General features: G+C 42.6%; 1 protein-coding gene across 4 annotated transcripts in view; it reads left to right on the top strand.

Moving 5' to 3' along the window:
- Nucleotides 1-12502, top strand: part of schip1 (schwannomin interacting protein 1) — a 278638-nt gene that overhangs the window by 236385 nt on the left and 29751 nt on the right. Inside the window, exon 1 of one of the 4 annotated variants that reach the window (XM_049576144.1) lies at nucleotides 11583-11933. The exons of the other annotated variants lie outside the window; for them this stretch is intronic. Within the exon in view, the coding sequence (XP_049432101.1) occupies nucleotides 11904-11933 (30 nt within the window). The 5' untranslated portion in view covers nucleotides 11583-11903. Of the gene's footprint in view, nucleotides 1-11582; nucleotides 11934-12502 lie in introns of those variants that run through there. 4 annotated transcript variants of the gene reach the window in all.

Genomic DNA, 12502 nt, shown 5'->3' with positions numbered 1-12502 from the left:
ACATTCCTCCGCTGTGACATGTCGTCTTTTGAGTTTCTGTGTAGCAGAAAAGTTAAATATGTCAAGAATGAAACATAAAGTTGAGCCAGCTGCACATCTGTCCATGCATCTCAGTTTCCTCAGAGCTAATATTCTGTGTGACCCTCTAACAAAGAGCAGGTTCATGCTGGCAGGACTCTGACCATATGTGGGTTTCTGCTTGGTAGCACTCTCGTGTTTTTTTTCTCTCTCACAAAAAAAATATCATGAAATATGCAGTGCACATGTATTTGAATCCTGTTTTAAATAAGCAGAGCTTCGCACTTTACACCTGTTTTGAATGTTCCTTTACTTTTAGGTGCAGAGAAAGTGACACAGCAAGCAGCGCTCAAAGAACTAGCAAAAGGACAACTGATTAAAATTTCTGTGTTGTCTCTGGATGCCTCATGTCACTTCAAGTCTACTGTTAAAAGTTACACTGGTACACACCAAAAAGATTGACTGGTGACTGCATGCATTCTACACATCCACCTGTATGGAGGAAAAAACTCTCCAAAGACACTTCTGAAAGACAAACAAGCCAAAGCAGTAAATCTGTTTCGAGGGTCTTGTTATATACGGTTGGAAAACAAATGGAGAATAAAGCAGATAAGGCACAGCTGGCACTGTAAAGCTTTGCTTTACACTGGCCTTGTCAGCCTGTGGTCCTTGGCAGAAGCAAAACATCAGAACAAAATACCTTAAATGGGTAAAATCAGCAAGTATTTCACTGTCCATGATTTATTGTGCTCAACCAGCCCAGCAAATCAGTGCTCCGGACTAACACCTTGCATTTGTTGCACTGGTGCGTCTAACTTTTTCTTTTAGGTGCACCTGCACATTATTTAGATGCACCCAGAATTTTTCACTGTGCCATTTGGCACCGCAATAAAACATTTTTAGTGATACCTTTTTTCAGTTCCCATAAACACTGGTCATTTGTTAACCAGGGGTGTAAGGATACATGTTTCAAACCACAGTTTACTGTTTGGTGCAAGTTTGGTCCAGTGGGAAAAAGAACAAATGCATAATGATCCGTTGGCTCCAGTATTCACCAAAGTAAATTCAATTTGCTTCAGTATTTTTTAATGTTATTATATTATGCTCTTGCATGTAAAAGCTCCTTTAAAGCAGCAGGGATGAGGAGTTTGCTCTGGTTTGTTTTTTCCTCATCCCAGTGATCAGCACATCTGGATGATGCCGTTGAATGTGTGTTAGCATGTCATCCTTCAGCTCCGCCTTTTTTATTTACACTCACCATCGCGTGACAGACATGCCAATCTGCTTGTTGCAGTGAAAGGCATCACACTCACTGTCTCTGGCTTGTTATGTTAACCTCAGCATTAGTGTTGTCAAAAATATCAATTGATCAAAATATATTAATTCTGAATATTTGAAACGGTTTCTACTACAGTTACTACAGTCACTCTGCCTAGAGATAAAAGGCATTGTTGTCACATTATAGCCTTGTTTTATTTATTTTTTGATAAAAAAAAATATTGCCTTGTGGTATCAAAAATGGTACTGAATATCAGTGTTTTCAAAGTATTGTATCAAAGTTAGAAACTCCAGTATAATGACAACATTACTTAGCATATGTTGCCATTTGCTAACAGCATAAGACTGCAGCTCAAAGTTTGCAAGCGGTACTTGCACTTATGAGCTTTGAATCTGCATTATGTAGATCAGTGTGATAAATGTCAGGCACACTGGGGCGACCAATTAAAATCTTTAGTTGCAAAAGTGCCCGATGGCCAGCTGTCTGCTTGGAGTGTCATGTAGCAAAGATATATAGTTGCGTTTGTTGTTGACAAGTATTTATCACTGTGGAGCCCAGTATTGATCCCAAGGCCTTTACCTGTGCTTTAAAAGGAAAGCCAGTTCGCCAAGTCAGGTGGGCTGCCATGTTTTGTTTCGATGGGTTACACACCTGCACACACTGATGTAAACTTTTAGATTGGTTGTCAGAATGTTCTACCCATAAATGCTACATTAGGCCTGTCACAATAAGAATGTGAACAAAACTTTGGTAAACACATACCAGAATAAACAGCGGGGTTTTCCCGAACATTGTAGGACACAGCATATAAACCTTTTTTTAGTGTCTAATCCGAATGAAGTTTTACTGTCACAGGATGTACTTGCATCATAATGCTGCATAAAATTATTTATCCAAACTATTTCTGGGACAGTGCATCGTCCAGCAAAAGTAGATATCATCACAGGCCTGCTCTACATACAAACTGTAACCAGGGGAAACACAAACGCCCAAGAAACTCCAGTTCATGTTCAAGTCTCGTAGACAGGCGTGGTAATGTCTTAACTGTTCTTATCTGGTGTCAAAGTACAGTTTAGTCAGCAACCTGATAATACCTTCTTGTCTGCACAGGTAAACAAACAAAAACATATTTGCACTGATGAGTAATAATGACACTAGAGGTGTAGATAAAATGATAAGCTTCCTATTTGGTCACTTGATCTACAAGAGGAGTGTGTTTAATGATTCAGAATCATGTCACCAAGGACAGCCAGCTGCATTGTGGGTAAATCAGATAGACATGCTGCTGTGATTGGATATGCAGCACCAGTGTTTTGGGTGGGAACGCATGGCCTACAGCTACACATTCCTCCACTCTTTGTCTGATTGATCATCTTGATTGATACAGAAAATGTCACACAAACACACCCGTCCTCTGATTCATTCAAACCATGATTCAAGGTCTGAGAGTCAAACCCCTCTTCAGCCTGTGCTATATCCTGTCTGGTATGGAAGTCAGCTTAGGCTCATGCCAGCTCATTTTACTACACAAGTCTCCACCGTCTTCTTCTTTTCTCTCCTTCTTCCCTTCTTCCTTTCTTTCAGACATCCCCTGTCCTTCACAACCATTCCCACTCCTGTTCCCTGCTAATTGTCCTCTTCCTCAAGCTGTCAGGAAGCATTATAGTCTAATGTTCTCACGCAGCCAAAATACAGCAGGAGACCATTTCCCCCCCTCCGCCTGGCTCCCACTCTCCACCCTATGAAAACTATCAAAGAGGGGTGCAGGCTGTGAGTGGCAGAGCGTGCTGTGGAGGAAATGGGGATTTATGTAGCAGTGAGGAGACGGCCTCTAATGTTATAGCTTTGTGTCAGTCCTCATACTGCACAGTCACTACAGAGCAGAGCCCAATACACACACGCAGACGCACACTCGCACACAGGCCGGCTTTATGAGTAAGAACGGGACCAGAGGAGATGAAAAAAACAAGGTTCATTGCAAGAAGGCAACAAAAAGAGAGCGAGAGCTGGAAATTGAGAAAGAGGGTTTATGTTTTCCAAGCAGTGAAGGATTTTAAAGTCCTATCCATCACCTCTCCTGGCTCTTCTCAGAGGAACAAAGGGTTGAGTCAGACACACACACACACACAGTGGCCTATGCTTGTGCTGAGTGTGTGTGTGCTTGCGTGGATATGTGCTTATTTGGGTGGAGCTGAAACATGAAACACTGGTCCTCTCTGCTCCTAATTATAGAGTGTGTGTGTGTGTGTATGTGTGTGTGTGTGTGTGTGTGTGTGTGTGTGTGCGTGAGAGAGAGGGAGAGAAGTGGGTTGTGAACTTGGTGTGTTTATATCGGGCTGGAAATACAAGGCATGTTTAAATCACGTCTGCACACCCACACAGGCTCCAACAAAGTAAGGGTATTTTTGTCTCCGTGCTTCTTACCCTGTGTTATCTAAGTCTGTTCATGTGACTGTGTGTGTGTGTGTGTGTGTGTGTGTGTTTGAGAGAGAGAGAGAGAGAGGGGGACTTTGTGCCAGGTCCTGCAGAGAGCTTCATCTGTTGCTGCAGAGCACAGAGCACTTTTATCTCCTCACACACTCATAAAACAAGAATAATCATTCTATCAGGCTGAAGTGAGGCTGCAGCTAGATATCATTTTCTTGATCAGTTAATCGCATTGTCTGTAAAATAATAAAAAATGCCTGTTTCAGTTTCTCTTAAACCTGAAATGACATCATCATCTTGCTTGTTTTGTCCAATGAACAGTCCAAACCCCACAAATATTGAATTACCTATCACATAAGACAAACAAAACAACACAAGTAACAGGACTAATGCCTGCTTGTGTTTACCGAGACATGGCTACAGGAGGATATGCCCAACTCGCTCGTTGCCCTGGAAGGCTTCTCTCTGGTGTGCTCTGACAGGAACGATAGCTCAGGCAAGAGCAAAGGTGGTGGTACCTGCGTTTATGTCAACCAAAGTGGTACTCGCAATTCACCACGAGGGTGTCGGTCTGCAATCTCGACATTGACCTGGTGTGTTTGAGTCTCAGACCCTTTTATCTTCCACATGAATTTGGGATATAATGTTGATTTGTCTATGCCCCAAGTTGCATGTTGTATTTTTATGGCTACAGTATGGGCGTAGGGCCCAAGACAGATTTCCCACTCTGTGGGACAATGAAGTTAATCTTGATCTTAATCTTGATCTTGATCTTAAAAAGATGCCAATTGTTACCTATCCTAATTATTAATTAATCTGCCAGTTATTTTCTTGACAAGTCAATCATTTTGGTCTATCACGTGTCAGAAAATATTAAAAAAAAAACATTTATCTGTTTCTTTATTCATTCATTCATTCATCTTCTAACCGCTTCATCCTCTTGAGGGTCGCGGGGGGGCTGGAGCCTATCCCAGCTACATCGGGCGAGAGGCAGGGTACACCCTGGACAGGTCGCCAGACTATCGCAGGGCTGACACATAGAGACAGACAATCATTCACGCTCACATTCACACCTACGGACAATTTAGAGTTACCAATTAACCTAGTCCCCAATCTGCATGTCTTTGGACTGTGGGAGGAAGCCGGAGTGCCCGGAGAGAACCCACGCTGACACAGGGAGAACATGCAAACTCCACACAGAAGGGCTCCCACACCCGGGATCGAACCGGCAACCCTATTGCTGTGAGGCGAGAGTGCTAACCACCACACCACCGTGCCGCTCCTATTTCTTTATTTCTTTATTTATTGATAAATTAATTCACGAAACCACCAGAAAAAAAATGTTGGCATTGTACATTTCTGCAAACCGAAATGGATACATTACATTTGAGCATTACTATTATGTAGTGGATGTGTTGAAAACTTTACATTTCAGCAATGTGTGTAATGTATAGATAGGTTTATGCAGAAAAAACACTTGTTTGCAGTTAGGAAAAGATCATGTTTGTCATAAAATAACCAGTTTTGGGGGCACAGTCATGGTAGTTACAGCACCGATGTCTCTGTAATAAACACTTGCTTTTCATTGCACTATCCTTGCCAATGGTTTGCCACCAAGCACCCACGTTTTGTGCCTAAAAATTTGCTGAAAACACAGCAATATCTTGTTTAAACAACTGGTTTGTTAGTCTAAAACACTAGTCTTGGCAGGCGTCTCTTCTCCGTGGCACACCATCCACTATCCCCCACAGTTCCTGATGACAAAGTCAGCTCATATACTATATTAATTAAGAAACATTGATATGATTTGAATGAAACATACAACTTTTACATATTTGTGGTTTGCAGAAATGTACAACAATTATCTTCCTCTGGCGACTCGGCTGACTAATAGTTTGATGGACTCATCATTTAAACTGTAATCAATGAGTCATTTCAGCTAAAGTCAGTTCTTTTTCAAATTTTCTTGATTTTCTTTTCGCCTTCCACATTTCTTTATTTGTAGTCAAGAAGCACATAACAAATCTAGTCTGTCTCAGCCGCTAATTATTCACTGTGAATCACTACTCCTGTTTCATAACAGACTTTGTCATTGCACAAGTGTAATTGGTGGCCAGTTAGTCATTTACTCAGTTGGCACTCAGATTTGTCGCCACACATAAAAATGTAAAACAAATTTTAATGCAGCCTGGTGTTCTGAGCAGTCTTCCCACCACCAACTGTAGACATACAGTCCTCATTAGAACAACCTCTGGTGGCTGATCGTAAGACTGAGCACGCACATGCACACACACACACATGCACTCCCTGGCCTTCCACATCAGTTCCTCCCTGTCAGAGTGAGCTCATTACCGCCAGAATCCAGCCCTCACACTGAGCCAACCTGCTTTGCTATGCAGTGTTTTTACACTGGCACAAAATGTCAGCTCGCTAAAAGCATCTGCGCTCCCCCTCTTCCTGCTGGGAAAGGAGAGGAAGGCAGAAAAAGAGAGGGAAGGAGTGGTGAAAAGAAAGCAAATGTAGTTACACCTGAAAGGCCAGAAAGAAAGGACAGAGGGGTAGACAGCGAGGATGCTTAAAGAGAGAGGGCAAGCTGACAGAGAAAGGGAGGAGGCGTCACAGCATGACTGAGAATCCTGTTCTGCACAAAGTGTTACGGTGCATTATTCACCACCTACAGTATCATTTCTGACTGTCTGCATCCCACTAGTGGAGTACAGTAGAGTGAACCAGCATGTTATTCACTCTGTTATCAGTGACTTATGATTAGGTATTCATTATTTCTGTTTGCATCTATAAATATGCCCACGCAGCAGAGTTAAACACACAGAGCCCCACATGAGTGGTGTTTTGATGTGCGGGATGAGAGGAGGAAAACGAGGATGAGACGAGCTGCTCCGGTGCTCGTGTACACTACAACACGCCCTCACAGCGAGAGTGACACACATAACGGCAATTTCTCCTGCTCTGTGCAGGAATAAATTACATACCGCTGTTGAAGTTTGACATCACAGTCGGCGTACAGCTATATTTTAGCAGAAAGGCACTTGTCTTTTAGCTTTTAGATTTACGCCATCCAGACATCTCGTAATGTGGCCGGTGTGTAGGAGGCTAAACTGCAGTGTGTCTGCCTGTTTGTGTCTCCAGTTAATAATCTTTGTTCTGAGTCGTCTTTCTGCTGATTTAGGTCACGTACATAATCACAGTTATCAGAGTGTGTCTGTTTTTGTTTTGTGCTCTTTAAGATGGCTGGTGCTGTTTGAGAATCAGGAGGTACACACGATACACTATGGGTAATGTCAGATATTGATTTCTTTTCTTCTTGTCTGGATCAAGAGGTGCTGTCTCAGTCTCCACCTGTGCTGTGACTCAGATTGTAACCTTGACAACCGTGTGAAGGTCAGCGGAGGGTGTCAGCGGAGTGACTGCTGCCATGGTGATAGAGGAGAGAAAGGGGGTTGCTGTGGCTTCTCGTATCAAAGCAGGGCTCACAGATGTTGGACATCAAAGTTTTGTTGACCGGCCATGTGTGCACTTGCTTAAATCTGCATGTGCATAAGAAAGACAAATCAGTACTATGCATGTGTTTTTAAAAGAGAGACACATCAGGCTTTAATTTGTCTGAAGCTGTAAATATATTAAAGACTGTCGGTTTCAGAAAGTTATAAGAAAGAAGTGGGTTTCAGATGGTGCTGGACGATCTGAGAAGCACTTCTTTTGAAGCATACAAACACCTTAAGATAATCTCAGTTTGACTTTATACTTGGAATCAAATTTAGGAAACTCCTTATTAAGTTACTGTTCTTGGGGTCATGCTGTGTAGCCCAACAAAATTCCACTCTAAGTTACCAGTTATTAAATTTGTCTTAAGATTGTAATTTTCTTAAGTGCTTGTTGATCACTAGAGGGCAGAAAGTAGACAACAACAAGCATTCACAGCAACTACTCTATCGCTCCTTTGTTGAGAGCATTCTAACTTTCTGTTCTACTGCCCGGTATTTCACGTTGTTGGTGAATTATAAAAACCAACAGCTTAAGACAGTCAGTATGTCCAGAAACAAAACTGCAAGTCGATGACCTGTGAGTCCTGAGAAAGGTGAGAAAAGTGTAGGCAATTACAAGAGAGGTTTCACACCCTCTATTTAGTGTATACGAGCTATTACTATCAGGCAGATGGTATAGGGTGCTATTCCTCTGAACCACTCTGGCTTCCAAATCATCTGTGCCTATTGCACTGTTGCAGAAACTGTGACCAAAAATAACTGAACCTCTGTGTTTGAGGATTCTGAACCTTATGATAGAGCATTGTAATGATCTAATGTTTTGGTAGTTGTCTGTTTATTTTATCTGATGAATACTGTATGGTACACAATGAATTTACAAATGGACTGATAAATCTGTCTATTAAGGCTGTACCTGACTTATGTCAGTTGATTCAGATTTGGATGTTAGGTGCGAATATTTGACTCTTGGTTCCTTTCTTTCCCCCAAAGAGCTTTAGAGTTTGAACAGGATTAGGCGGAAAATTCTGGGTTACAGCGACTCTCAAACAAAAGCCAGAGACTGAATCATATTTACGTAGTTGCTGTGAGCTGTAAATTTACCACCTCTAAGCAGAAGATAGCGTTATCTTGGAGCCGAAGCGGGCCAAGCCTCTCTTCCTCCAGGCAGCTGCCTCTGTCTCACTCAGACTCACCTTAGCTCTGGGTCTGCAGCTGCCTGTAATGGAGGAGGAGCACTCACTTCTGCTCTGCACCTAAGACTGCTTGACTCCGTATCTATCTATCTATCTATCTATCTATCTATCTATCTATCTATCTATCTATCTATCTATCTATCTATTATTTCACTAAACCACTTTATAGCATACATATTGAATAGGAGAACATATCCTGGATCCGTTGACTTGCTAAATGTTTGACGCCCTTCACCATCCACTTTTTAATCTCTCTGCCATTTACTGTTTGGCTTCACTGTTCTTCCCCTACTTAACTGTATGCCTATAAACTCAGCAAAAGCTTAAGAGTGCATTTACGAGGCCCCGTTGGTAGCTCTCACTGTAAGAAACACAAGTTTATCGCCAGTCAATGTCATGCACAGATAATTATATCCAAGGTTAGTGTGACAGGATGGGCACAGTTCCAGCGTGCCCCAGCCGGGCACAGCGCAGAAGGCCAAGCCAGAGGCAGTGATGTGCGGGCTTGAGCAGAGAGATCAGAGCAGGGAGCTCATCGATCCACTTCTAGGTCATTAAACCCGAGAGTGGTCTCATCGAGTAAAGCAGCGTCACCCCCACAGAGATCAATATCGAATAGAGAGATCTGGCCTGAGGGGAGGGATGGAGGTGTGTGTTGCTACCTTGCCAAAAAAAGACAAAAGTGAAAGCTGAAACAGATGTATGATTTAATTGCCACACTCCTCACATTCTTGTGCAGAGCTGTACTGCACCACCGCTTTCATGGGAGTGTTGACAGTGAGGAAGATAAATGAAGGGTGGATTTTATCTGAAATGATTGATTGTTGAACGATAGCAATGTAAAACCATTTTTGACATTTATTCAATGAGTGATCAAAGAATTGATTGAGGCAAAAATGCCAGAACAATTCGATTCCAGGTTCTCATATGTGATGGTTTGGTGCTTATATAATTGCATAATGAAGCATTTCTGGGAAAATGAAATGTTGCTGTTGATGAGGTTTCTTCCTTTTCCTTTTCATTATTCGAACCAGTGGTCTAAGGATAGGGGATCATATGTTGTACACAGTGTGAAGCCCTTTGTGGAAAATTTGTCATTTGTAATTTTGTCCTTTAGAAATAAATTTGACTTGACGAAATGGCCAACTACTTAATTGTCAAGTCAAGTCAAGTCAAAATTTATTTATAAAGCACATTTAAAAACAACCTCAGTTGACCAAAGTGCTGTACAGTTATTGAAATATAAAATGATCATACACAAATATCATAATGAATAAAACAAAGGAAATAGTAAGAGCTTAAAAAACTAAAATTAGGATAAAAAAGGAAATAAAAGAGTAAAAGCCAAGGATTCTCACCTAGCTGGGACTGAACGCCAAGGAGAAAAGATGGGTTTTCAGTAATGTTTTAAAGTGCTCAACAGACTGTGCAGCTCTAACCTGGAAAGGTAGGCTGTTCCACAGCTTTGGGGCCGCCAATGAGAAGGCTCTGTCCCCATGAGTAGAGAGTCTGGACCGAGGTACTGCCAGGAGCAGCTGGTTTGACGACCTAAGTGCTCTAGAAGTACTGTGAGGCTGTACAAGCTCTGATAAATAAGACGGTGCCAGACCATTTAAACACTTAAAAACAATTAAAACCTTGAACTGGATACGAAAATTAACAGGCCATAAATTGTAAATTGTAAAATAATCTACATGATGAAGCCCCAATTTGTAAATCTCAAAAGGCAGGACACTTGTTTACAACTCAGTGAGATCAAAAAGAAAGGACAAACCCGAAAACAAAGACAGGGATTTATAACAGTAATGCGAAGAGGTCGGGATAAAGGAATGGATGGAGAGATCGAGAAGGGAGAGATTATCTGAGTAGGTTGGCCTGCGTCTGGATTATAGACCGGCCATCTGCCACTGTGGGATTATAAATCCTATGAAGAGACAGACAGAGAATGAGGGGAAGATGTATATGCCATGCAAAGCCCATGTATACTTTAACACAGACTCATATGTCAGGGAGTGACACATCTTTGCCTAAACTGGCAAAATGTTGGTTTAAAGGAACAGTATGTGAAATACAGGGGAATTTAGTGGCATCTAGTGGTGAAGATTTTAGATTGCAACGAGCTGAAACTCTTCCCAGTTAGAATTCCTTCAGCGATCATTGTTCAGGAGGTTTTTACCAGGAGCCGAATTTTCCGCAGAGGTCTCTTCCTTTGTAAAACAAACAGAGCAGGGTTAATGCTGGTAAAAAATATTAGATAAAGAAGTTTTGTGTGAAAAATCTGTGGTTTTCCATGGACTTCGGTGACTGATACAAAAACAGGAAACTGTAGAAACATGGCAGTGCGCGGTGACGTTCATAGATGTAGATGTTAGAAGCTCATTCTAAGGTAACAAAAACACAACAGTTCTTATTTTCAGGTAATGATACACTAAAAAAAACATACTTATTAAATTGTTTTCCATTTCTTGGGCACCCACTTGCTCATCTGGTAGAGCAGACGCCACATTTACAAAGGCTGTGTCCTTGCTGCAGCGGTGGTGGATTCACTTCCAACAGCTCTATGCTGCATGTCATCCGCCCTCTCTTTCACGCTATAGCTGTTCTATCAAATAAAGGCAAAAAGCATCAAAATATCTTCAATTTCTGCCAGTATATCCCCCTAAATCCTGCACACTGGACCTTTAAAACAGGTCTGAGTGGCCACAATAATCTGACCAAACATTAAATGCCAGCTGTTGACATTTTCCGACACTTTGATACCTAGGCCTGTTTTAGTTTGAGTCTCAAAGTATCGCTGCACCCTGTCTTTGTTGACTATTCATGTAGCACAGATAGGGATTAATCTAAAGGTTAAAGAAGAAAGTAACCCCTCTACACTTCACTTCCTCTCTCTGTGTGTCCCCGTATGTCTGGCATGACTCCATGCGAACCAGCAGAATGACATTCCGACCCTGACCCACGCCAACCTCACCCTCCCTCCCTTTTCCATCGTCCCCTCTCCCCGCTGGCCGGGTCTGCATACACTCAGCCCAACAGCTCCTCCCCCTTTTCAGTCCAAACCAGACAGAGAAAGGCGACCGGGAGTGTACTCTGCTTTTTCGCTGCTCCCCTCCCTCCCTCTTTCTCTCTCTCTCTCTCTCGTTCCCACACCCCTCCTCCAGTCTCTCACTCCCCTCCCTCTTTCGGCTTTGGGGAAGCAGCGATCAGACCCTGTCCTTCTCTCTTAGCAAACAGACAGACTAGGAAACAATCAGAAAACAGAGATAGACAGCAGAGAGTGAGAACTGAAGTGAAGTAGAGGAAGGTAGGAGAACTGATCTTTTTAGTTTGGATCAAGGATTGGGTGGGATCCTCTCTTCTCCTCTCCTCTCCTCTCCTCTCCTCTCCTCTCCGTTGGAATACCACTGCGGGGCTGGGAATCTGGTCCCAGTCCTGCTCCTGTTCCCCCAGCTCAGCCAGCTCCGCTCTAGGATGCTGTGAAGGATGGTCCACCAGGAAAACTGTTCTTACCAGGTAGTTCTCAGAGCTGCATGACACTCACATTCATTTCATTGAATTGTCAATTTATTCGACAGACACAAGCGGATGACGTTGTGTTGCTGTTAGCTCCACTGATTGTGCAAATGTAATTTTTTATCTCTTAGGCTCAGTTTGTCATAAATCTTTGAATGTCACGATGAAAGTAGGACATCGTTGCACATGTGTAGGTGTTGTGTGTTATTGTGTAGGAGTATTTCTCTGTCCTGTGTGGTTTACGTGATTGTGTTGTGAGTCTGATGGCTGGCTGGTTGCTAAGAGAGCACTTGACTCAAGGGAATAATGTCCTACCTCCCCTCCACCTCCCTCTCATCCAGCCTCATCAATCCATGTCAAGGAGGCATGAGGTGTGCATGTAACTGCAAGTTTACATTGTTGTGACTGAACTCTGTGTGTGCGCAAGTGCATCCTGTGCTGTTTCATGCAGAGGATGCATGTAGTAATAAAGAGAATTTAAATGCGAATGGTTGCTTGCAGGGTCGTGTATATGTGTGTGTGCGTGCATGTTTGTGTGTGATTCTGGTGGGACGAGCGACAGCAGTGTC

Source organism: Epinephelus fuscoguttatus, linkage group LG5, assembly GCF_011397635.1.
Source record: "Epinephelus fuscoguttatus linkage group LG5, E.fuscoguttatus.final_Chr_v1".
In the NCBI taxonomy this organism is placed as follows: domain Eukaryota; kingdom Metazoa; phylum Chordata; class Actinopteri; order Perciformes; family Serranidae; genus Epinephelus; species Epinephelus fuscoguttatus.
Note: the sequence above shows the minus strand (reverse complement) of the source record. Positions and strands in the feature narration are given on the sequence as shown.